The sequence below is a fragment of the Hesperophylax consimilis genome, chromosome 5, assembly GCF_061612785.1.
Source record: "Hesperophylax consimilis isolate HC1 chromosome 5, BYU_Hcon_1.0, whole genome shotgun sequence".
Classification (NCBI taxonomy): Eukaryota; Metazoa; Arthropoda; class Insecta; order Trichoptera; family Limnephilidae; genus Hesperophylax; species Hesperophylax consimilis.
Window position 1 is genome coordinate 35,001,755 of NC_142840.1, and position 24,270 is coordinate 35,026,024.

Below are 24,270 nucleotides of genomic sequence, written 5' to 3' on the forward strand. Positions count from 1 at the left end.
TGCATAATGTTAACAGCTAGGGACAAGATTTAGAATTACCATCAAACGCCCTGTAAAACGGATATTCAGCGCTTTATATCCCGTTGGAATACACATCGGAAATGAGACTGTGAAGTCCGGGTTCTGGTCTACTTCTGTTCTGAATTATGAATATGTCAAGAGCAAAGTTTATGATTATTGTTCTTTCTGTAAGTCACATGAAGTTTTCTCCGAACGAAGATATCTCTGACACTTAGTTATGTACTTCCACAAAGTGATGCTCCCACATTGCTTTCAGCAAGCCCATTATAGCTGAACCTTGAATTATTTACTGATATGGATCAATAGTTGCAGTCTTGGAATCATAAGGAAAGATCAAACTTATATCACCTTTAAGTTCAGTTTAATACCTACATTCTAGTTCAATCTCGTAATTACTTATGTAACGCTAACTCTTAGACGGAAGTGAAGCAGCTATACACAAAAGTGCCCTAGTGTATTGGACAGACCTGTGGTTGAATTTGATCGATCAAATCTCTAAATAAAGTGGGAATCTTAACGACACAAGTGATGAATTCTTGTAAACATATTTGGCGTAATGGATAGACCTACGGGCGACTTTGCACTAGCAGTCCTAGAAAATCGATCATTCCGTGGTTTTTGTTTTAATTATTTCTGATGAACGTATTACTAAAATTTGAAATGTTTCTAGAGGGATCTTTCGGAAAGTTAGTAATTCATCGTCTAGAAAAATAAAATAGGGTGCTTACCGCCAATTGTATACATTTAAAACTATTTACAAATTTTTCAAACCGTTTTACGTAAAATATTTTAATAATTTTAAATATTAATAACTTAACAACCGTGGAGATCTCTCTAAAAACATGTGAAATTTTTATAGTACGTTTATTATAAATAAATAAAATATGAGCTTCGAGCAAAACCTTGTTATTAGTCTTATGTCGTCTTAACTTTAAGTCACCTAATATATAGATATTTTGGGACGACTCTTGCAAGTAAGCTTGCACTAGTTTTTGAGTAAAAAATACAAACCATTAAATACGCATATTTTATAATAACAACTTACACATGTAAAAATTGTCATTTTCTAAGATTTTTCTGCACAAATTAACACCCCATAGTCAAAAATAAACCCAACGATTCTGATTAGAAAATACGGATAGCACTTGAAAGTTACTTGCCGGAAACTGATTGAGTTGACATTATTCTACGATGCCTTCTTATTATGACTTAAAAAATAAAAATAAAAATAAATAATACATTGTAAGTAAATTAAAAATAAAACAACAACAACGATAACAACAAATTAATATACGACCAGAGAAAAGTATACAGTATAGATAAAATCTGAGAGATACATAAACCAGAACAAATAGTCTTTTTCACATAACCATGTTTTTAGCACGCATCTCCTTCAAAATATTTGTTCACAATTTTCTATTGAGTTTGGTAACATATTTTAAACTTTAAGGACATTGTATTTTGAGGTTTTTATCTGGAAAAATCACACAATTCATTTTGCTGTGCTCCTAGGAATGCTGGTATTTAATTCAAAGTGTTTTGAAGTAGAATGTGCGAATGATTTCTCCCTTATCAAATATGCTTCGCAGTATGCACCCAATCCGGTTCACTGAACACGTTTCATTTCACTAGTTTCATCTGCAATGAATTCACAAGTTTCTATCCTTCTAAAATAATGCATAATGCAGTTTCCATTGCAGTTGTCAGGTAGTTACTCTAGGGAACAAATATTGAGTTACCAATCAATTTGTTTCATCGTGTTGAACTTCTCGAACCGGGAGAAGATTTCTGTATATAGTTCCCTTTATGCATTAGATGGGTACCAGAAAGCTATCGTATTTTCGTATTTCTGAGAATCTTCTAAGCATATTGTATCAAGCGCTGAGAGATATAAATTGATCTGTAACATTCTTCTGTCTAACAAAAAAGGATGTATTATTGTTGTGAGACATTGTATTCGACAATCTTAATGAAACGGGAAATAATAAATGTTTCATTGAATAAATATAATACTTAAATAATAATAAAAACGATTTTATTACAGAATGTGGCAAGGATTTAAAGGAAGTTTTTACAGGTATTTTAATGGAGTCTGCTCTAAGGAGCTGGCAACATTGACACACCGGTGCATGTGCGTGAACCTCGACGTACACGAGTGAAAAATCTGTTCACAGTTGATGTTGGGTTCTTGAGAACGGCCGCTTCTCTGACTCGTTTTTGTGTAAGACGGCTCGTATGTGGAACGAGTTACCGGCATCTTTTTTTTTATTCTTCATATAATCCGGGTCTCTTCAAGACCTGCAGTAATAAATACCTCCCTACAGCGCCTCACGACACTATAGTGCCCAACCGGGTGGCGACACAACTCCCCTGCAAAAATAAAAGGTTTGTGCAATCCCACACATCCCGTAAAACCTATACAATAATGATACAAAAAATTAACAATTAAATTAATATAACGATTAAATATAATAATACTAATATTTACAAAGTTATATTTTTTTAAGACATTTAACATTAGATTGACAGGGCCAACACCTTTCTTCAATATGCTGCGATGCTTGAGTCTGGACTGGATTCCAAGATAATGTATTCCACGATATATTTATCAATACAACTTGTTTAGTACCGATGATTGGTACTTGGAATGGACTGTATACTGCGATACTTGATTCTGCACTCCACGACAAGGACATTAAATAATAGATATCAATACAAATTGTTTAGTACCGACGATTGGTAGGTACTTGGAATGACTGTATACTGCAATGCTTGAAACTGAACTCCACGATAAGGACACTTAAAAATATATATCAACACAACTGTATTTTAACGATAAAGAAAAGATCGCGCAATTGTGTTTATTTATCACAAGGAATATTAGGAGGACAAGGAGGTCTCTACTTTGTTAATGATGTTTCTTGTATCGTATCGATATAAGAAATCGATAAGAGAAGCGAAAACAACAAGCAACGACTGATACGACGAAAATTCAAACACTAAAACTAAATAACTTATTTAAGGACTTCACCGTAATGAACATACAGCAACTATACATAAAAATTATAACTCTATATTACCAAAAAGACAAACTTAACAATCATACTATACAACACAATTACGAAACAAGAAACAGACATCAACACATGACCCCGAAGATAAATACCACCTATGGACAAAGACATTTTCATAATCTGGCCCCAAAAAATTTCAACTTAATGGAAAAAGATATATCAAGACCTGGCAACAAGTGTAAATATAAGACACAAAATGCACACATGGATAGTCAACAAAGGCATTGTATACTGCGGACAGATAACATCTACAATACCATAAAGTATAGCACACTCCACGCCTGAATTTTTCTCTTTTGTTCTCATTCATTTATTTGTATTTGCATTATTTCTTATGTTTTATTCTTACTTTCTTATCTATCTAATCATTTATCTTTTTTATTTATCTTTTCTATATATCTTTTAATTTTTATCTATCTAATCATTTATCTTTTTCTATTTATCTTTTCTATATATCTTTTTATTTATATCTGTGATTCTATATAAATTTGCATTATCTAAAATTAGATCAAACTCCCGCCACCTCGGAACAGGCTCAGCCTAGTGAGGTGGATTATACCAAAAAAAAATGTATGTTAATTTATTGGTTAATAAATAATTAAAAAAAAAAAAAAAATTAAATAACACTTGCGTTGTTCGCCTTTTTTTCAAATCTTCTTTCTTCTAAGGCAAGACTTTTATAAAAGGAACAAAAAAGGGAAAATGCAATGTGAGTAAGAATTGGAAAGTGGAATAACAATTAAACTGTTTCAATATTAAACACAACTCCAGAATCACAATAGTATTAAACATTGTTAGAAGGCGGCGTCCGTTTATCTTATATAACTTATTTTGTGAGCCATGTTTTTTGTCGATGATATTTGAACATCTCAGTGTAGAACCTAGACGCTTCACATGATTATTTTTCATTCAATTCAATTCATTTCAAAATTATTCAGAGAAATGCGTGCATCATTTAAAAACAAGTGATTGCGATAGATGAACTTAAAATACATTACTGGATTAATTCAATTTATGTTCGTGGTTCCTTCTATGAGCTGTTGGGAATCGGAATAGGCATTATTATAGTACCTACCGGCCTGAATAATGTTTGTAAAAAGAATTGTCATTGAGATGGTGACATGTTTTGTACAAATTATATAGTTCTTTATTTGAAAGTAAAAAAGTGTTACGTTAAACATGTACGGTTTCTATGGTAAAGTACCCATTTACAAATCTTATGATTTCAGAGATTTTATTAAATTAGAGAAAACTACCAAGTTACACAGAACTGCAGTTTAAACCACTGTGTCTTGGATATTGTTTACTTTGAATAAGATACAGGGTTTTCCAATAAGAGGTGTTATTTTGAATAGCCCGCTATTTCGGTGGATGTTACTTTTGAAACTGTTATTTTTTGACATTTGACAAACAGAAACTACGTCATTAATAAAATGGAACGATACACGCTTCAACAACGCATTGAAATTATTAAAATTCACTTGAGTGAATCGAATGCAAATCATCTTGAGTGATGAGGCCCATTTCCACCTCGGTGGCTTCATCAACAAGCAAAATCGTCGCATCTAGCGCTCGGAAAACCTAAGAGTTATTGTTGAAAAGCCTCTTTATCCTCAACGTGTGACTGTTTGGTGCGGTTTATGGTCCGCGCGGAGTCATTGGACCTTACTTTTTCGAAAATGAGGCTGGAGCAACAGTTACGGTAAATGGATTGCGCTATCGAGAGATGATTAATATTTTTTTATGGCCGGAATTGGATGGTATTGATCTGGACAACGTTTACTTTCAACAAAACGGCGCTACATGCCACACAAGCAACGAAACCATTGATCTTTTACGATTGAATATCAAAATAACACCTCTTTTGGAAAACCCTGTAGTATTAAAAATACTTACGTAACTCTTGAAATTGAGAAACCGGGTCTTACTATTTCCTACTAAACGACCAAGTTTGAGAAGATGCGAGATAGCATACAGCCAGTTTAAGTGAAATGTTCATTTGCTTTTATCTGGAATCCCTGTAGCCTTGTTATGTGCACAATAAACCTCAGTGTATCCGAACCCAAAGTGAGAGCGAAAACTTGAAAAGAAATATTCCTTTCATCCCTCGTCTTTCAGAAGTAGTAATGTTTCCATCAGGAGCGTAAACAAAAAGAATTCGCTTCGCATATGGATCTAGCTTATCTCCATTCTCAACGCAATATTGTATACCGACCAATTTGAATACAAACCGTATTCATGAGATGTGTATACTTTAACAAGATTGGCATCTTTCAATAGCGGAGACGAATAAAACCACCAAAAGTTTCATCGCTCTCTTGGATCTAGCCTACATCACATATCGGGTGTGTAGTAAAAATAATAATTTATAAAAAATTATATTGCGGCTCCCGGAATTGAAATATTCTTTATTTTTTATACGGTACTGTTATATTTCTACGTTGTTCTTTTGGGTCAAAGGATGAAATAACACTCGCGTGAATTTGACGTCAAAATGTTACGCAGTGCCAGGATTACACATGAAGGAAATGGCACTTAGAGAGAATTATATCTATTTAAATTACACACGTCAAAAAACTGTTTTTTGACGGGTTTAAATTTTAGTTTTTAAGTACAATTTATAATACAATATAATTTCGGTTATGTACCTACGTAACATCCGAAAATTTTTATAATATTCTTAAATTCATACATAAATAACTAAAAAATATAAATATAAAAAAATATAAAAATATTCACGCTTGTGTAATTTTGTCCATATTTGTACGTGCCGCAATTGAGAAATGTAAATGAAAAACCGAATTAATTTATTAACATAAATTCTATGAATTTCTTGGCAAATGTGCATATTTGTAGTTCTTAGTGTTGTTCCATCCTGGTGATCCTTTGAAATTTTCTGTAAAACCGACGGCTAAGCACGCTCATTCATTAAAAATGTGATTAAAGAATTTTTTCCCCTCGTCAGAAATTTTAACATTGGATAACTTTTCCGACATAAACAAAGATTAAAAATAATGAAATTCCTGAGTTGCCATCAGGCTTTGCCAGATTTTCTTTCAAAATTTGAAAAAAAGTAAAATACGGAACAAAAAATGTCTTACTTTTTAACGAATAAACATGAATATTTGAAAGCTCAATTAAACGTAATGGAAATGAGGTGAAAATGGTTTTGTTGCCGTAATTATCCTAGACAAAAAATCCATGCAAATTATGTGTGGGTGGACGCACTGTTCAAGAGTGTTAGTGGAGTGTTGTTAAATTTTCTATCTGAAGTTCTTAGAAACAGGAGAGGCAAGGCGATTTCCACTTAACTTTGTGTTTAATTTAAGTTTAGGCTTTAGTTAAGTCCTTAAGCAGATCTTAATGAAATCTGACGACGTACATTTTATTTATTTATTTATAGAAGATCGCCCTTCAAACCTCAGAATTAACAATTGAGTAATAATAGTTTCAACTATGCAATTTATATTAATATATAGGTACCTTCTTTCAAGACGGGTGTTTTTTTTTGAAAAAATATTATTTTCATATTTTAGACGCAAAAACCACTTTTTATTACTAGTACTAAATTTTATTCTGATGAAAAAAAATCAGCCCACACTCACATATCGACCAATTATACAATAACGCGCATAATGCATTCTCCACAGTTCCAACCGTTCAAATGAGCATTGAAACGGTAAACCTCTAAATTATATGGACAAGACACATCCTCAAGCCAAAACGTGACAATTTTCGAATCGGTGGTGAAGTAGGTATACTCGTATACTTGTTAAACGCAGCACCGATAATGTTGACATTTCAAATGACTGGGTTAATTTTATTATTTGGCCATCATCCTAGACACTAAAATAAATCACCTGAACAACATTTAAGATAAGAATGGAATATGATAAATTTTATTTTAGAGCTTTGTGTCTTGCTTTTTTATATGAATACCGCACAAGAGTCCCAACTGCTCCTAACCATTTGGAGCCAGTCAGACTATGGCATCCCCAATTAGGGTATGTTGTGAGGTTGAAGACTTTGGTGAGGGGAAGTAGATGGGTAAGAGGAAGGTTGGGGAGTTTCTGGTTGTTCAGATCAGGTCACCAAACATGGCTAGAAGCCATTTCCAGCAACGTTTAACTTCTGAATTCACCAATTACACCAGTGCGATATTGATATTATTTTTCACTCTGAAACGTGCCGCAAGTATACTTTATAATATTTCAAATGAATAAATTGTGAAATAATATAAATTATTCAAATCAAATTTACTTGCGAACGCCAGGATACCCGCGACTTTCAGCTTGCTAGCCAAGAGCTTTTCCCCTCGACCACGGAGGCCGTCTTTATGTTCGAAACAAGAAATGAAAATGAAAAAGAGCCATTCGAAATGCAAAAACAATTTTCGTTTTTGATGTTTCGCAAAAATGTAATCTTTGATTTTTGTTTAAAATTTTAAAAAAACTCATATTGCAGAGATGTGAAAATGTTAATTTAACTAAAGATAAATTCGCGGAAGGTTTGTTAAATAACTGAATTTTAATTTTATTTATAATAATCAACCATTATTTATAGAGAACGAAACGATAGGTTAGTGCCCAACTTTTACGAAGACCTTATATAATCCCATTTTACGGCAGTAAGAAATCCATTTTATTTCCTTCGTGCGATAAAACTCTTAATAGCGTATACTTGAAAAAGGCAAGATGGCTATCATTAGTTGACGGCACCGTGACGTACCCTTGCATTTCTCGCCATTATTCTCAGCTTTATGTGTGTCGGATTCCTGTTAGCGGGAAACGAAGAATTTCCTCTCGCGTATTTAACTACAAAGCTGAGAAAGTGACCAGGTAGAAAACAATTTATGCATTTCATCCGTTTGGCAGAATTGTCAGAAGAACAAAGTTAGTGAATGAAATGAAGAAGACAAAAAAAAACGTAAAACCTGTTTTGCTTTGACTTCGTTAAAATATACACTGCTTAAATGTATAATTAGTACAGCTTTATAAAAAAACATCAGCTAACGTAGCCTAAGAATTATGCATGAAATCTGATGGAATAAGATGAATAACGAAGACATATGGGAAAGGATGAAGGGTAAAGGAAGCAGAAAGAAATATACAGAAATGTATGAGAAGTTGAATGATAAGGAAATGTTAAAATTTGGAAAGGATGCGAAGGGTAAAAGCAAAGGACGGGTTTTTTAAGAAAATTTTAACAATTCATCTAATTACGAAGTTAACGTTCTGTGAAAGTTCTATTCAAGTTTTGTTATTATGTCATTATTAGCCAGTTGTTTAACAAAACTGAAATAATAACAGGACTTAAATAGAACCATCACAAAACTTGAAAATCAACTTTGAAATTTGATGAATTGTTAAAATTCTCTGAAATAACCCATCCTTAGTGCTTACTAAATCTTTTCGAAATTATTTTAGGGTAATTATTCCGTGTTGCGCTTCTTACTTCTTTAGCTAACGTTTAGGACATCGTTATCAGTATCCATCATCAAAGTAAATGATGTGTAGATTGTGGTAAACTGTGTACATAAAAAATACTATTCCACATATACGTGATTCCTCCTAAAATAGTTAACTGCGTTAAGTTTTGGTTTAGCCGCTAGTACTGTATACTAAGAATAATTATTAATTTTTATGGTTTTTTTGTGGAAGCCTCCGTAATTAGACGGGCTCTATACGATTTAGGCTTTCCCAGCACTTAAGACACAAATCCAAAGTAATGGTCGGTTTGAACTAAGTGCCAGGGGATTGCCGCTTTGTCCAGATGGCCGAGTTTGCCTGCTCAAAAATTTTCTGTGATCCTTTTGGCCATGGTCCATTATGTCGAAGCTAGAACACTCGTCTATCTTGTATCATAATCATCCTGCTTTACAATCTGTAATACACGATTACCTCCATTTATTAAAATAGACAACAATTATTATGAGTAAATCAACCATAATGAAATTATTTCGTTGTTGTTATTAAACATATTTATCTAAATTATAAAGATGATTCTAAGGTACTCGTACTTTAAAACCTTCAAAATTCTCACGTCTCTGTTTTGTAAACAAATACCTGAGATAAACGCGAAGTCACAAAAATAAAGGTAAAAGTGGAAAATATATTTCATAATATTGTTGACGTTGGAAAATCAAAATGGAGTAAACCCGTTTTTTCATGAAAGGAACCAGAGAGATTCTTTAATTAAATCCTTGGTTAACCAAAACCCTGATAAATGTATGATTGCAATGGTGCTTTGAGATTTTATTTAAATATTTTTTTAATCTGAAAGTTAACATATAATGTATTTTAAAATATCAATGATAACAGACTAATTACTTTGTTTATTTGTATAAAAGATAGTAAAAACAACTGACCCGCAGAAATTAAAACGCTTTTTTGATAAATTCATAGTTTTCTTATTTACGGGTGTTTATCCGAAATGTCAGCATGCTTGAGATGTACACAAAGTTACAGTATTTCATTATTGTACAGTGTGACTAGTAACCATTTTCCAAAACACATAAAGTTCTATGAGCACCAGAACAAGTGTGGATTAGTTCTTTTTGCTTGCTCATTGTCAATATTGTCTTGTCAACTGAATATACGGGACTGTAACAAACAATATATAAAACCCTCAAACGAATCGGATGTTCAGACTTTAGAATTCTTTGTTGGATTTGTAATCAAAGCGTGACTATACTCTCGGAATACGCTGTTGTTATCTAGAGGTGTTATGTTGCGAAAGTATTGCTGGAGTATTATTTCGACCCGACGCTCCCAACAAAGTGACAAATTAAAATATAGAGGTTTCGGATTTTTTTTAATGTATTCGAGCTAATGAATTGCGAAGAATTTGATGGACAAGGATTTGAATCAATGACGTACAATTTTTCCGGCAATTATGGTAGATGACCTCTCCATGTTGTACTTTAGTTACCATATTAAGGGAATTGTTAGTATAGGACAGGATATCACCAGGAAGGAATAAATGCGGTTACATTTTCCTCTAATAGTTTTTAAAATAATCAGATAATTGCGAATTGAACGAGCGGCGCGTCGACCTATATTTGCGCATAAATAGCAATACTTTTGAGGTTTTGTGGCCGATAGTAAGCGGTGCCGTTTGCAAGGAACTTGTAGTCTGAGCTGTGGCGCAATATGAACTGAAGGTACACACAATACTTTGCCGACGCGTGTTAAAAATTAGGTAGTTAAGCATCGATGACACGGAGCTAGTTTACGAGCTGCTAGTCGACGAGTCTACAAGCTAGCGAGTAAGCGAGTTAGCGAGTGTCGATGACACACAAAACTTTCCACTCGCTCAGTAGCGAACTAGCTAGCGAGTTGGAATCACGTGTTATTTTGCGTGACGTGTTGTTTGCATTCTATCGTTTATTTTTTTAAGTTGAAAAATGAAGTGGAACACGCGTGATATTACAGAGTTTCTCAACATCTACGAACAATACCCTATTTTATGGAATATAAAAGACAAAGAGTATTGTAACACAAAAGTAAAGGATGAAATTTTCAAATACCTCTTAATTAAACTTAACGAAAAACAACTAACTGTCGGTATGGATGTGAAGCAACTGAAGACAAAAATAAAATCAATAAAAGACGTATACAGACAAGAAATAAATAAAATTGAAAAATCCAAGTTTTCGTTGTAAATCCTTCTTGATAGCATAATCTAAGATAACTACTGCCGCACGAACTACTTCCGTTGACATTTTTTGCTGACTGCCAAAACGCAAAGATACTCGCAACTAGTTACTAGCAGCGATGATGACACACGGCTAGTTAACTAGCTTATAAGCCAACACGCCAGCGAATGGCGAGTAAATTAGCCCGTCTTTCTATTTTACTCGCTGCTTTTTTACAATCGGATAGTCAACTAGCAGATTATAAAAAAGCCGATGACACGGGGCTAGTTTACAAGCTGCTAGCGAACTCGCTGGCTTGTAGCTTGTAAACTAGCCCCGTGTCATCGTTTTAGGCACCTAATTGACGCAAATAATTTGTATGCATAAAGGTTTATACATTCAACAATGACTGAAGAAGAATTATGACTGCAAACTGGATTTTGAAAAGATCAATAATTATTTTTCTGTGGATTTTGGTATCAATGTTGAATTTTCGCTATTTTTTTCATCGTTTTTATTCATAGAAAATACAGTTTATCCTTGAATATAACATTAAGTAAGGGGTAACACTATCATGCCTAAAGCCTTTTAAGCCATTTAAATCGAATTAAGTACTCCCGTAGAGGTACAGCGTGGATACCTATTAAGGGTATATATCGGACGCTTGTTCATTATAATTTAAGAATGACTTTATATTGTTTTTGTTTACATCTTTCGCTACTATTTACTACGATAAGAAATAAATAAATATTGTTTGCGTATAATGTTAATCCGTGGATGTGACATTAATAAACTATTTTGAAATTGTCCACATTCACGGAACTCTGCATTGTGTACCTAGCTTTAAGATTGTCAAATTCCTGGAAATGTAAAAAATGTAACTTGTAAAAAATAAACAATAAACAATTGGCCGGCGGGTAGCAAATTAGAAAGTGTGGGGTCCAAGGCTGGCTGGTACGCTCCAACGGCTTTAGAAATCCGACCAATGAGAAGCCATAAACGGGCCGCCGAACCGTGGCCGACCTTTTTTTTATGTGCCGTTGTCGAGTCGGAACTTTGACAAAAAGCACCAATTTTAAATTTTAAATTCTCTTTCTCCATTGGATCACCCTCGCCTCGGACCTCCGCATCTACGAGCTACCTGCCGCTGCCCCTTTCTGCCAAGTTCTGAGAATTTTATTGGCCTTTCTCCTTCAACTGAAGAATCCTACATCGACAAGATTCCGGCGGGCACCACGTGGCTTAAGAAGCTGACATACTTAACTGCCTTTTTAAAGGCAATCTTTCATTTATTTGCATTTGCACAAAGTCGTATATATACCAGAAACGTCCTTTTCAGGACGAGGTTCAATTGATTTGCATTTTGCACAAAGTCGGGTATATTCCAGAAACGTCCTTTTCAGGACGAAAGTCAATTGATTGGCATTTACAAAGTCGTTTGAGTCGTGTAACTAACCCCTATTTTTTCAGTCTGTATGCACACGACATTTAGTCGGGTACATAATTGGTCCTTCGTAACCGGGTTCACACGCTTTCACGCCATCTGGTAACCGGATTCAACACGCCTTCACGCCTTCTGGTTACCGGATTCAACACGCTTTCACGCCTTCTGGTAACCGGATTCAACACGCCTTCAGGTCCACACGCCTTCAGGTCATCAGGTCCACACGCCTACACGCCTTCAGGCCTTGAGGTCCACACGCCTACACGCCTTCAGGTCCACACGCCTACACGCCTTCAGGCCTTGAGGTCCACACGCCTACACGCCTTCAGGTCATCAGGTCAACACGCCTACACGCCTTCAGGTCATCAGGTCCACACGCCTACACGCCTACACGCCTTCAGGTCCACACGCCTTCAGGTCATCAGGTCCACACGCCTACACGCCTTCAGGTCATCAGGTCCACACGCCTACACGCCTTCAGGTCCACACGCCTACACGCCTTCAGGTCATCAGGTCAACACGCCTACACGCCTTCAGGTCATCAGGTCCACACGCCTACACGCCTACACGCCTTCAGGTCCACACGCCTTCAGGTCATCAGGTCCACACGCCTACACGCCTTCAGGTCATCAGGTCAACACGCCTACACGCCTTCAGGTCGTCAGGTCCACACGCCTACACGCCTTCAGATCATCAGGTTCACACGCCTACACGCCTTCTTGAAGGATGTCACCTACTCTACGCAGCGGCCGCGGCGTTTCGAGCTCCTCAGAGACATCCCAGCCCGCCCCCGCTGTCACCGCTGCTCCAGATGGGCCTTCGCCACCTTTAGACTTGGGCCCACTTACCTCGGGCTCTTCTGAGCACGCTGTCGCCAACCGAGGTCTCGATGTTGCCGTGCCCGCGGTCCCGGCCCTTCTTGCCACGGGCCCCGCTGTCCCGGCCCCCCTTGCCACGGGCCCCGCTATCCCGGCCCCCCTGGCCCCGAGCCACGCATCTATCTGCTCCGATGATGTCGCTTCGCCTGGGCTTACGTCAACCGATGACACCGTCCAGAAGTTACGTCGAGAAATGCGTGCCATGCAACAACAGCACGCCCAGCAGATCGCAGACCTGCTGGCGGCCCTGAGGCCTGTGCAACCAACCACCGCGCCGGTGATCGTCCCGGCCACGGTGTCCTACGGAATAACCACGCCGGTGATCGTCCCGGCTGCGGCGTCTCATGAAATAACTACGCCGGTGAACATCCCGGCCCCTACCCCGGCATTCGTCGGAATGCAGCCGGTAGCTTGTGTCGGCCACACGGTATCGAAGCCTACCGTAGTCGAGCGAATCGTGTCTCACGGGGGTACAATGCCAGCCTACAACTCGGCCCCAATCATTACGCCCGTTTACGGCTATACCGACGGCATGCAGCCGGCACCTGAAGTCGGCCACACGGTATTGCAGCCTGCCATAGTTGAACGACCTGTATCTAACATCGGTCACCCACAGCAAGCGCCTCCACTATATGCGCCGGGCCCTGATCTACAAACACACCTTGCCGCATCGTACAATGAGCCGCGGTCTGTCAACCTGCAGAATGGGCAGCCCGCCAGTCTGTCCCATGCGGATATACCTACTCAGCCAGGGTATAATGTGCACCTCAATCGGCAGCTCCATCCTGGTTACCAGCATCAAACCTCCTCCAGCCAGGAGTTCTCACCAATATTTCCACCACCACCTACTGCCGATGAGACTTCTAGACACACAAGTGAGTGGGCACACCAAGGCGCGGACTCCGTGGCGCAACTTGCTTCTGCAATTACAAATGCAATTCGCGCCTCGCGATCCGAGGATAGCCCCCGTCCCTCCGTAGAGGATGACATAAGAATGGCTGCCCTAATAGCCAGGCAATCTACCGCCAAGGACCTACCTTCCTTCTCGGGGGACCCGCTCGAGTGGCCTACGTGGATGGCCCAATATTCACAATCCACGGCCACCTGCAAGATGACTTCGAGCGAGAATCTCATTCGGTTGCAGCGTGCACTGAAGGACAAAGCCCGAGAGGCCGTCGGCCCCCTGCTGATGGATCCAACGCAAGTCCCCGAGATAATTGCCGTCCTTGAGCAGCGATACGGCGGCTCGGGTTCAATTGCTGCCTTGATGCTGGAGAAGGTGAAAAAACTGCCGCATCTCACCGCCGAAGCATCACTTGAAGACCTGGCAGATTTTTCTGGAACAATCCAGAACCTCGTGGCGTCGTTGCGAATCTTGCGGACCGACGGGTACCTCACTAATCCTGCCTTGCTGTCTGACGTCACATCTAAAATGCCGTGCACGTTGCGACTAGCCTGGTTGGCGGAAGTGCGCGGACAAACAGTTCCCGCCACCATAACTCAGTTCGCGGCATTTTTGAAAAGTTTTGCAAACGCTATCCCCTTAAGCGGAATGGTTGACCCCGCACGGTCTGCACGTGCCCCGCGCCGCGAACAAGTTCATGCAAATGTGCCCGCTAACTCAAGAGTGAACAATAAAAACAAAAACAATAGTGAAAACATTAATTGTGCGCAGTGTGGCGGGAACCATAAAACTCGTGAGTGCCCGGCATTCTTTGCGAAATCAGTTGATCTCCGCTGGGAAACAGTGCGCGCGAGTTCTTTGTGTCGCAAGTGCCTAGAAAAACACTATACCCGCGAGTGCACCTCTAAAGTGTGGTGTGGAGTAGGAGGCTGCCGCGCCCCCCACCACAGGCTGCTACACAACCCCGCGCCCGCTTCCGCGCCAGTGAATACCGTCGTGAGTGGTGCCGTCAATCTATGACGCCAGAGTACGGATTGCCGTGTACTACTGAAGATCGTGCCAGTAGTACTGAGCACTTCGTATGAAAATGAAGCTTCAGTGTTCGCGCTTCTTGACGAAGGCTCCACGGTAACCCTCATTGATGCTGACACTGCGGCACAAATTGGCGCGAGTGGCCCAGTCCAGGGGCTAAAAATTCATGGAGCAAAGGGAATGTGCACATCTGACTTGCACTCCCGCCGGGTGAAAATAACCATAAGAGGTGCAGGTAGCAGTGATGAGTATCATATTACGGCTCACACAGTGACTGACCTCAGTCTACCGGAGCAGCGTGTCCCAGGAAGACGCGTCACCCCTCGGATACTGATCGGGCAAGACAATGCTCATTTGATAGTATCAAGAGACGTGCGGGAAGATTTCGGCACCACGCGAATAGTGTCGCGGACCGCACTAGGGTGGATTGCCCACGGTGGTACCGATCCTGGCAGCGACGGCCCAGCTACCACCCTGGCCCTGCAGATGGAGACAGCCGCAGACATCCGCCTGAGAGAGTTGGTGAAATCCAACTTTGCCGTCGACTCTCTCGGCGTAACATCTGCGGCCAGAGTCAATGCGAGTGAACTCAAAGCCACAGCCCTGATGGAAAAGACCACCCGTCCTCTACCAAACGGCAGGTGGGAAACCGGGCTATTATGGCGAAACCCGGAAGTCACGTTGCCCGACAATTACCACTGTGCCCTGAAACGTTTACAGTCCCTCGAGAGAAAGCTGGCAGCAGATGCAAGCCTAGCAGCGGCCTATACTGACAAAATGGGTCAGCTGGTAGCTAAAGGTTACGCCAGGAAACTGTCTGATCGCGAGATATCAACACCTGCCCCTCGGAAGTGGTATCTCCCACATTTTGCGGTGCTCAATCCAAACAAACCCGGAAAGATTAGAATAGTCTTTGATGCTGCCAGTCGATGCCGAGGGACTTCGCTAAATGACCAGCTGCTCACCGGTCCTGACCTGCTGTCTTCTCTTCTTGGGAACATCCTTCGCTTTAGAGAAGGGACTATTGCCATAGCAGCCGATATTCAGGAGATGTTCCTGCGCATCAAGATAAGGAGGGATGATCTGCAGTCACAACTGTACCTGTGGAAGTCACCAACATGTCGCGAACCTGACACATACCAGTTGACATCAATGATGTTCGGGGCCACATGCTCGCCGAGTAGCGCCCAGTACGTACGAGACAGGGTTGCCGGGGAATACGAACACGAGTACCCGGCCGCCGCGGCAGCCGTTCGTTCCAAATTTTATATGGACGACTATTTGGATGCGGTAGATACTGCTAGCGAGGCTGCCGCACTAGTACAAAGCGTGAGTGCCCTTCTTGCAAAGGGAGGGTTCCACTTGACGAACTGGGCCTCTAACAGTCCGGAAGCCATAGTTGACATTCCTTCCGGAGACCGGGCGAGCTCCACAGTTCATATCAGCAGCGGGGACAAAGAGATGGAGCGAGTACTAGGGCTAGTGTGGGACCCATCCACTGACTGCTTCCTTTACTCTTTTCAAAATGCAGTCAGCCCCGAAGAAGCTGTACGGCCCACCAAGAGGCAGCTTCTATCCATCGTAATGAAGATCTTCGACCCGGTAGGATTCGTCGCGTGCCTCACAATACGGTCAAAGATCTTGCTACAAGCTGTGTGGCGGTCGAGTGTTGGATGGGACGACTTGATCACCCTTGAGCACGCCGAGAGATGGAGAGATTGGCTAAGCTTGCTTCACGAGAGCAGCGTTTCAGTACCGAGGCGCTCCCTCCGGCACAAGCAGAGCAGCGTCACGTTACACCTATTCTGCGATGCGTCCGAACAAGCTTGCTGCACCGTCGCATACTACACAGAAGACGTGCAGGGAGTTTTACACGCGACATTCCTAGCCAGCAAGTGTAAAGTGGCTCCACTCAAGCCCCTCTCCATTCCCCGTCTTGAGTTGCAAGCCGCACTCATGGCGGCTAGATTAGCCAAGACCATCTTAAAAGAAAGCCAGGCTTTAATAAACCGGACTATCTTCTGGACAGACTCTTCAACCGTTCTGTGCTGGTTACGTACTGATCCACGCGCCTACTCTGCATTCGTGGCAAACAGATTGGGTGAAATAGATGAGATGACCAGCATACCTAACTGGAGGTGGGTGCCGACGAAGTTGAACCCCGCCGACATCGGAACACGTGACTCTGAAGTGCCTGATCTATCACCAAAAGGAAGATGGTTTTGCGGCCCTGCATTTCTTACTGCACCTGAAAGCGAGTGGCCAAAGGAGCGATCTCCCACCAAGAAACCCGACAACGACGTATTGGAGGTCAGGCCCCATTATGTAGGCCTAATAACCACTACAGGAGAGGCGTTCCCCTTAATCGAACGGTTCTCATCTTGGAACCGGCTAATTCGATCTACAGCATGGATACTCCGTTTTGTCAGGCGGTGCCGATTGGGGTCTCACAAACCCGCCGAGGGCACATTACGAGCAGAGGAACTGAAAGAAGCAGAGATCAGATGGGTCAGGAAATCCCAGGAAGACGCCTTCGCAGCTGATCTGCATACCATACGACATGGAAAGGCGCTACCTGCTGGCAGTCGTCTTAATTCCTTGACCCCCTTCCTCGGCCCAGATGATGTCTTGCGGATGAGTTCCCGATTACGAGCCCTGACAAAGACCACGAGCGTGGCCAAGACCCCCATCATATTGGATGGCAACGACCCGTACGCTCGGCTGCTGGTACGCCACTACCATGAGAAGGGAGACCACCCTAGCACCGAGAAGACAGTGGCGGAGATGCGCTGCAGTTTTTTCATTCTACGGCTCCGCACTATCAGCCGGAAAATAACACACGACTGCCCCACTTGCCGCATACGAAGAAGCAAGCCCTCTCCACCATTAATGGGGGCGCTACCATCTTACCGCCTGTTACATCATGTGCGTCCCTTTACTCACTGTGGGCTGGACTACTTCGGGCCAATGGAGGTCACAGTTGGCAGACACCGGGAGAAGCGCTATGGGGCAATTTTTACCTGCCTTTCCACCCGCGCTATTCACCTGGAACTTGCTGTTACGTTGACTGCCGACTCTGCCATTATGGCCTTGCAAAGAATGACCGCCCGAAGAGGTCAGCCCGAAGTTCTGTACTCGGACAACGGAACGAATTTCCATGGAGCAGACGCTGAGATCAGGGAAGCCTTGGATTCACTAAAACAAGATTCTAGAATTATGGACGCCATGGCTACCAAAGGCATTGAGTGGCGTTTCATACCGCCACTCAGTCCCCACATGGGGGGAGCCTGGGAAAGACTAGTACGGTCGGTGAAACGGGCCTTGAAAGCTACCTTAAAGGAAAGGGCGCCGAGGGAAGAGACCCTGCGGACAGCACTGGCAGAAGCTGAGTTTGTTGTCAACAACCGACCACTGACTCACGTCTCTGTTGACCCACGAGATGAAGAGCCCTTGACACCAAACCACTTCCTTCTGGGGTCAGCCGGAAAGCGCCCCCATTTGTCCCTGTATGACAAAAAGAAGAAGAGGTATGTCTCCGCCGCCAATGGCGTATCGGGCAACAACTTGCAGATATGTTTTGGAGGCGCTGGCTCCGAGAGTACATCCCCACTATGGGCGCCCGACAGAAGTGGCACCACCCAGCCGAGCCCATCAAAAAGGATGACCTTGTGGTGATCATGGATCCTGCGCTACCCCGGAATAGTTGGCCGCGCGGCCGAGTCATCGATGCAAAACCCGCCGCTGATGGTCAAGTGAGGACCGCCCGCATTCAAACAGCTTCCGGGATATATGTGCGGCCAGCCGTTAAGATCGCCGTACTGCTGCCAGCCCCAAAATCCACCACTCCAGAACAATCTACAACACGGCCCGTCCAACTGCGAACCAGGGGTACCGGGCGTCCAGATCGTCGAAACACTTCACGTCCTCCCAAATAGCTTGGCGCAGAGGGCTGCACCGGGGGGAGTATATCGGACGCTTGTTCATTATAATTTAAGAATGACTTTATATTGTTTTTGTTTACATCTTTCGCTACTATTTACTACGATAAGAAATAAATAAATATTGTTTGCGTATAATGTTAATCCGTGGATGTGACATTAATAAACTATTTTGAAATTGTCCACATTCACGGAACTCTGCATTGTGTACCTAGCTTTAAGATTGTCAAATTCCTGGAAATGTAAAAAATGTAACTTGTAAAAAATAAACAATAAACAATTGGCCGGCGGGTAGCAAATTAGAAAGTGTGGGGTCCAAGGCTGGCTGGTACGCTCCAACGGCTTTAGAAATCCGACCAATGAGAAGCCATAAACGGGCCGCCGAACCGTGGCCGACCTTTTTTTTATGTGCCGTTGTCGAGTCGGAACTTTGACAAAAAGCACCAATTTTAAATTTTAAATTCTCTTTCTCCATTGGATCACCCTCGCCTCGGACCTCCGCATCTACGAGCTACCTGCCGCTGCCCCTTTCTGCCAAGTTCTGAGAATTTTATTGGCCTTTCTCCTTCAACTGAAGAATCCTACATCGACAAGATTCCGGCGGGCACCACGTGGCTTAAGAAGCTGACATACTTAACTGCCTTTTTAAAGGCAATCTTTCATTTATTTGCATTTGCACAAAGTCGTATATATACCAGAAACGTCCTTTTCAGGACGAGGTTCAATTGATTTGCATTTTGCACAAAGTCGGGTATATTCCAGAAACGTCCTTTTCAGGACGAAAGTCAATTGATTGGCATTTACAAAGTCGTTTGAGTCGTGTAACTAACCCCTATTTTTTCAGTCTGTATGCACACGACATTTAGTCGGGTACAGGGTATGTAAAAGTGACCCTCTTAGCGAAAACTCTTAGCTTTGTACGCCGAATTTTACTTTCAGACGTTGTTGTTGACTAGATGTTGTTTTCATAAAATAACCTCACACTCAAACTCTACTTTCACAAGATGATGACGATGATGACCGTTCAATTTCCTGTCTTAATATTCCCAAACATAATTATTATATTGTATTCTGGTTGCGTGGTGTTGGTTTTGGCATAATTGTTTAGTAATTTGTATAATATATCAAACAAAACTTTTATCGTACTGAAACTATCACCGGAAACTTTTAACAAAATTTATGTGTCTTTGTGGAGAAACTTTCAATAAGGGATTAAGTAACAAAACGCCACAGTTAAATATTTCAGCACACATTACGTCTGATAAATTGTAGGCGGTTAGTTTTTGGTAAGTATTGTGGCTATTTAACACAATTTAAGCTTATGTTTATATTAGTGGGAACAAATACTATAATGTTGTTACACGTTATACATAAATATTACAATAAATGAGTATTTTAATAAAAAAATTCAATCTAGACTCTATTTGGTACCAAGATTTTTTTCGTATATTAATTGCTGTAAGTTTTTATAATGTCATCCAATTTCATAGAAATTAATGTTTGTACGTGAGTGGCATCAAAATACACGATATTATGTATATTAATATAATGTACGATGTGAGTGGATTAATTTCCACTTCCAAGATTGCATTTCACCAATTCATTTATTTATTCACTCACGAAAAAATTCGAAATTCAAATAGATGTTTTGTAAAATGATACAGTTTTATCGGAAATATTGAAGACTTGCCCCTTACAATATTTTATTGGAAATATTGAGGACTTGTGTCTGACGATATTTTATTTGAAATATTAAGGACTTGTGCGTAAAAATGTTTTATTGGAAATATTGAGGACTTGTGTCTACCAATATTTAGGAAATATATTTATTCTTAGTCCCGAACCATCCAGAATAGTAATTTGATTATTTCATTTTTAACTTTTTTATCTTTTTTCCAGAAAAGCGACCAAGTTTCAATACCTACCTTTACAACCTCAATTTGCCGCAAAATAAGTTCAAAGTGCAGTTCCTAATCTTATAAGCTTCCTATAAAGAAAATCTCTAGCTATATAACGCTAAGAAGCTTTTCGAAGCGGAAAGCTTTTATTAAATTGAGTTCCTCTACCATTAGCAAAAATTAGGGCTCGATTTTAACACAACGAAATAAAAGGACTCCCGCTATATAATTAAATGATTTAATTTTGTTAGCTTTCAGAGCGCAATCGAAATTATCCAATTTCAATTGAAAGTAAAGGTTTTGCAGTTTTACCATAATAAATATTAAAAACAAATAAGAAAGCAAAACATATTTTTTATACTTGGTGATTTTGAAAACAGAACATTATATTACCAAAAAATATTCTTTACACTTTGTGAATTTAAATACAGAAAAAGATATTGTCAAAAAATATATCTTGCACTTTGGGAGATTGAATACAAAACAGGATATTGTCAAATAATCTTTTTACTTTAAGAGTTTCAATACAGACTAAGATTTTATCAAAAAAATAAACTTACTAGTGAACAAAATATAATTAAAAATTTTCTTTGGACTTCGTGAGTTAGAATTTTTGCTATGATAACATAATTATATTTTCTGTTGAGATATTGGAGAGACGATTATAAGTAGACCATTTGAATGAACTCCATTAGTAATTGTTGAAATCTGTTAAAAATATTTTTTTCATTATTGATGGGTACCTATTTTATCGCCTCAATTATTATTCAAACAATCATTTCCAATCATGGAAATGACACTTAAATTCAAAACATAGTTGAGTTCATTGAGAATGAATAATTTCACACAGGAATAACGCACATCACAGACAACCGAAATTAGTATGTTTGATGGTATGCCAGTCTTTCTTCATTGTAGAGTACATCAGAACATTAGAATAAGTGAAGTTATATAAAAAAAATTATATTTGTAAATTTTACTAAATAAAAGGCAAAATTTCCTTAAATTCTTTTCAACATGACGTGAGTGAATGGAAGGATAGTGGAAGATAGAGAGATTCAATGGTGACGTGATGAATTGGTGGCTTACTCGGTATCCCTAATAAAATGTGAGCAGAATGCCAAGAGCGAAATGAGGGGCCCAGTTTGCATATGTAAATTGACATTATTTGTTCTCAGGGGATAGAATGAAACAAGCGGCGTAGATTTTCCTCTGCTTCATAGATTATCATATTACGAAGATACTCTCTGAATGGTATTTATACACCTTTAGATTGAAATCGTGATTGAGTGTTGTTTTATTTTTGGGTGATTTTTCGATGACCGGTCGGTGACCGAGTTAACATCGCGTTTGGGTCCCACCCAGGCGTAGTGTGTTCAATTCCTCGGATGGCTAAGTCCTCCATCACAACACAAGCAACATTTTTAGCTTACTGTGGTGGTAGTAGGAGATTTTCAAATATTATCAGGTTACTCGTAAACCGGAGATAATTGTCTTTCTTTAATAAAAAAAATTTAAATAATGTGAAACCACATAAGAGTTCAAACTGTTTTCAACCCTTTGAGCCAGTGAGATTATGACATCCCCAATTAGGGTGTGTTGTAAGACTGAAGGTAGTGGGAGTTAAGGAGATGTGAAATACTAGTACCTGGCTATTTAGATATGGTCACCAAACACGGCTAAAGCCTTTTTATACTACGTTTCAATTATTAATGGTGGTCTTACAGCAAGCCAATACTGAGAGTATCTTCCACTCTGGAACGTGCCGCAAATTTACAATATTATTTTTAATTTGTGATTTCTGGAATAACACAAATTGATAAAATAAAATTATGCACGCGGGGATTTGAACCCGCGGGCTTCAGCGTGCTAATCGAGAGCCTTACCTCTGTGAAGGTGAAGGTTTTATAGAGAGACCTATGCAATCCATCCTATCAGACGTTTATTACGTAAAAAAACCAGTACAATTTCAGGTAAATTCGAAAAAGGTTAGCGGTGACAACCTTGAGACTACAGTTAAAACGTCTTGAAGCCGAAATTCGCATTTTATTTCCCAATTTCTATTAAAACTATTACTTTTTCGGTTAACCTTTAAAACGCCACCTTGGATCTATTCTTGCGGGTTATTTATGATCAGATTTTCTATCGGGGGTTTTCCACTATTCAAGAGTAATTAGAAGAAAGTTGAAACAACGTGTTGTTTTCTTCCGTGAAAAAGTATTTCCTGTAATTAGTCTTAATTCTCACTGAATTGAAAATGCCAACATTTAGTAGATCGAAATCGATTCTAGTTTCCTGTGACCATTAACATAGGTACGGATTATGGATAGGGGTTGCGTTTCTATTATTATATTATGAATATTCGATATGATACTTCCTTCAGAGAGATCTTCACTCTACGTGACGTATGAGTATAAGTATTTACATACTTACAAAACGAATTATTTAATTATAACTTTTTATTATGATTATGATTTACACGAAAATGCCAACCGTTTGACAAAGCGTTTATCAGGTGACAGTTTCCAAAAACTGTTTGATTTTTCCTTGCATTGCATGCCCTATTACCTGATATCACGACTTTTAACCTAGTCGGAAGCAGTGAAAAAAGCAACCGTGGACACCTATTTCAGAGTAAATCTATTACACCGCCCTCATCAAATAACCAATAAACATCAATTTCCTGGAATTCGTGTGTACGAAACTTAATGACTTACGTTCATAATTCACGCTTTGGTAGTTCTTTAATTCTTTACTTTGGTAAAACGAAGTGTAATTATGATTTGCGTCGATTAAGGATGACTTAAGGACTATTCTAACCTTACCTAACCCAACCTGTCATTTCATCATTTTTTATGGTCAATATTAATAATTTAGTTTTATTTTAATCTAAAAGACAACTTTGTTTACACCACTATCCAATGAAAATAATCGACATGTTTCGAACCGACGGTTTCTGCGTCAGGATAAACATATAATTATAAACGTATTTAAAAAATATGTGTAGTTATGTTCGGTATTCTTTTTATTAATAAATAACTACGAAATTTGGCTGAAGCGGTTTTTAATAATACATCCGAAAACAATAAATAAACGTAGAAAATACAACAAAATGACTTACGAAAGGAAGGTTTGAGAATGTTCCGAAGCACGTCACGTGGGCAAAAAAATTCGATCTCGATGTCGCGGTTGCTGGTACTGTACTGACCATTTCGTTCACATTTTCGCTTATCTAGGTGGAAAAAAGAACATTCTCGAACATTCCAGTTGCTACAAAAACAAATATTAAAAAAAATAAAAGAAAATCCAAGAAGCTTGTTTGAAAACTTCTAGAATAACGATCGAGTCAAGTAGCGGATTACCACTACAAATATATTTTACTACGTACTGTATTGTGCTCATGGCGATAATAATTGTGTTCCTTCCCCCTTGTACCTTCCTCCGC

At 39.8% G+C, this 24,270-nt stretch overlaps 1 protein-coding gene across 1 annotated transcript; it reads left to right on the top strand.

The window, feature by feature from the left end:
* Positions 1-15,169: 15,169 nt before the first annotated feature.
* Positions 15,170-18,664, top strand: LOC149423830 (uncharacterized). The gene has a single exon (XM_089631901.1). The coding sequence runs from the start codon at positions 15,170-15,172 to the stop codon at positions 18,662-18,664; it is 3,495 nt and encodes a 1,164-aa protein (XP_089488027.1).
* Positions 18,665-24,270: the final 5,606 nt, after the last annotated feature.

Bases quoted from the DNA above. Each gene is read 5' to 3' on its own strand.
- LOC149423830 (XM_089631901.1), top strand. From the start codon at position 15,170: ATGTGCACATCTGACTTGCACTCCCGCCGGGTGAAAATAACCATAAGA.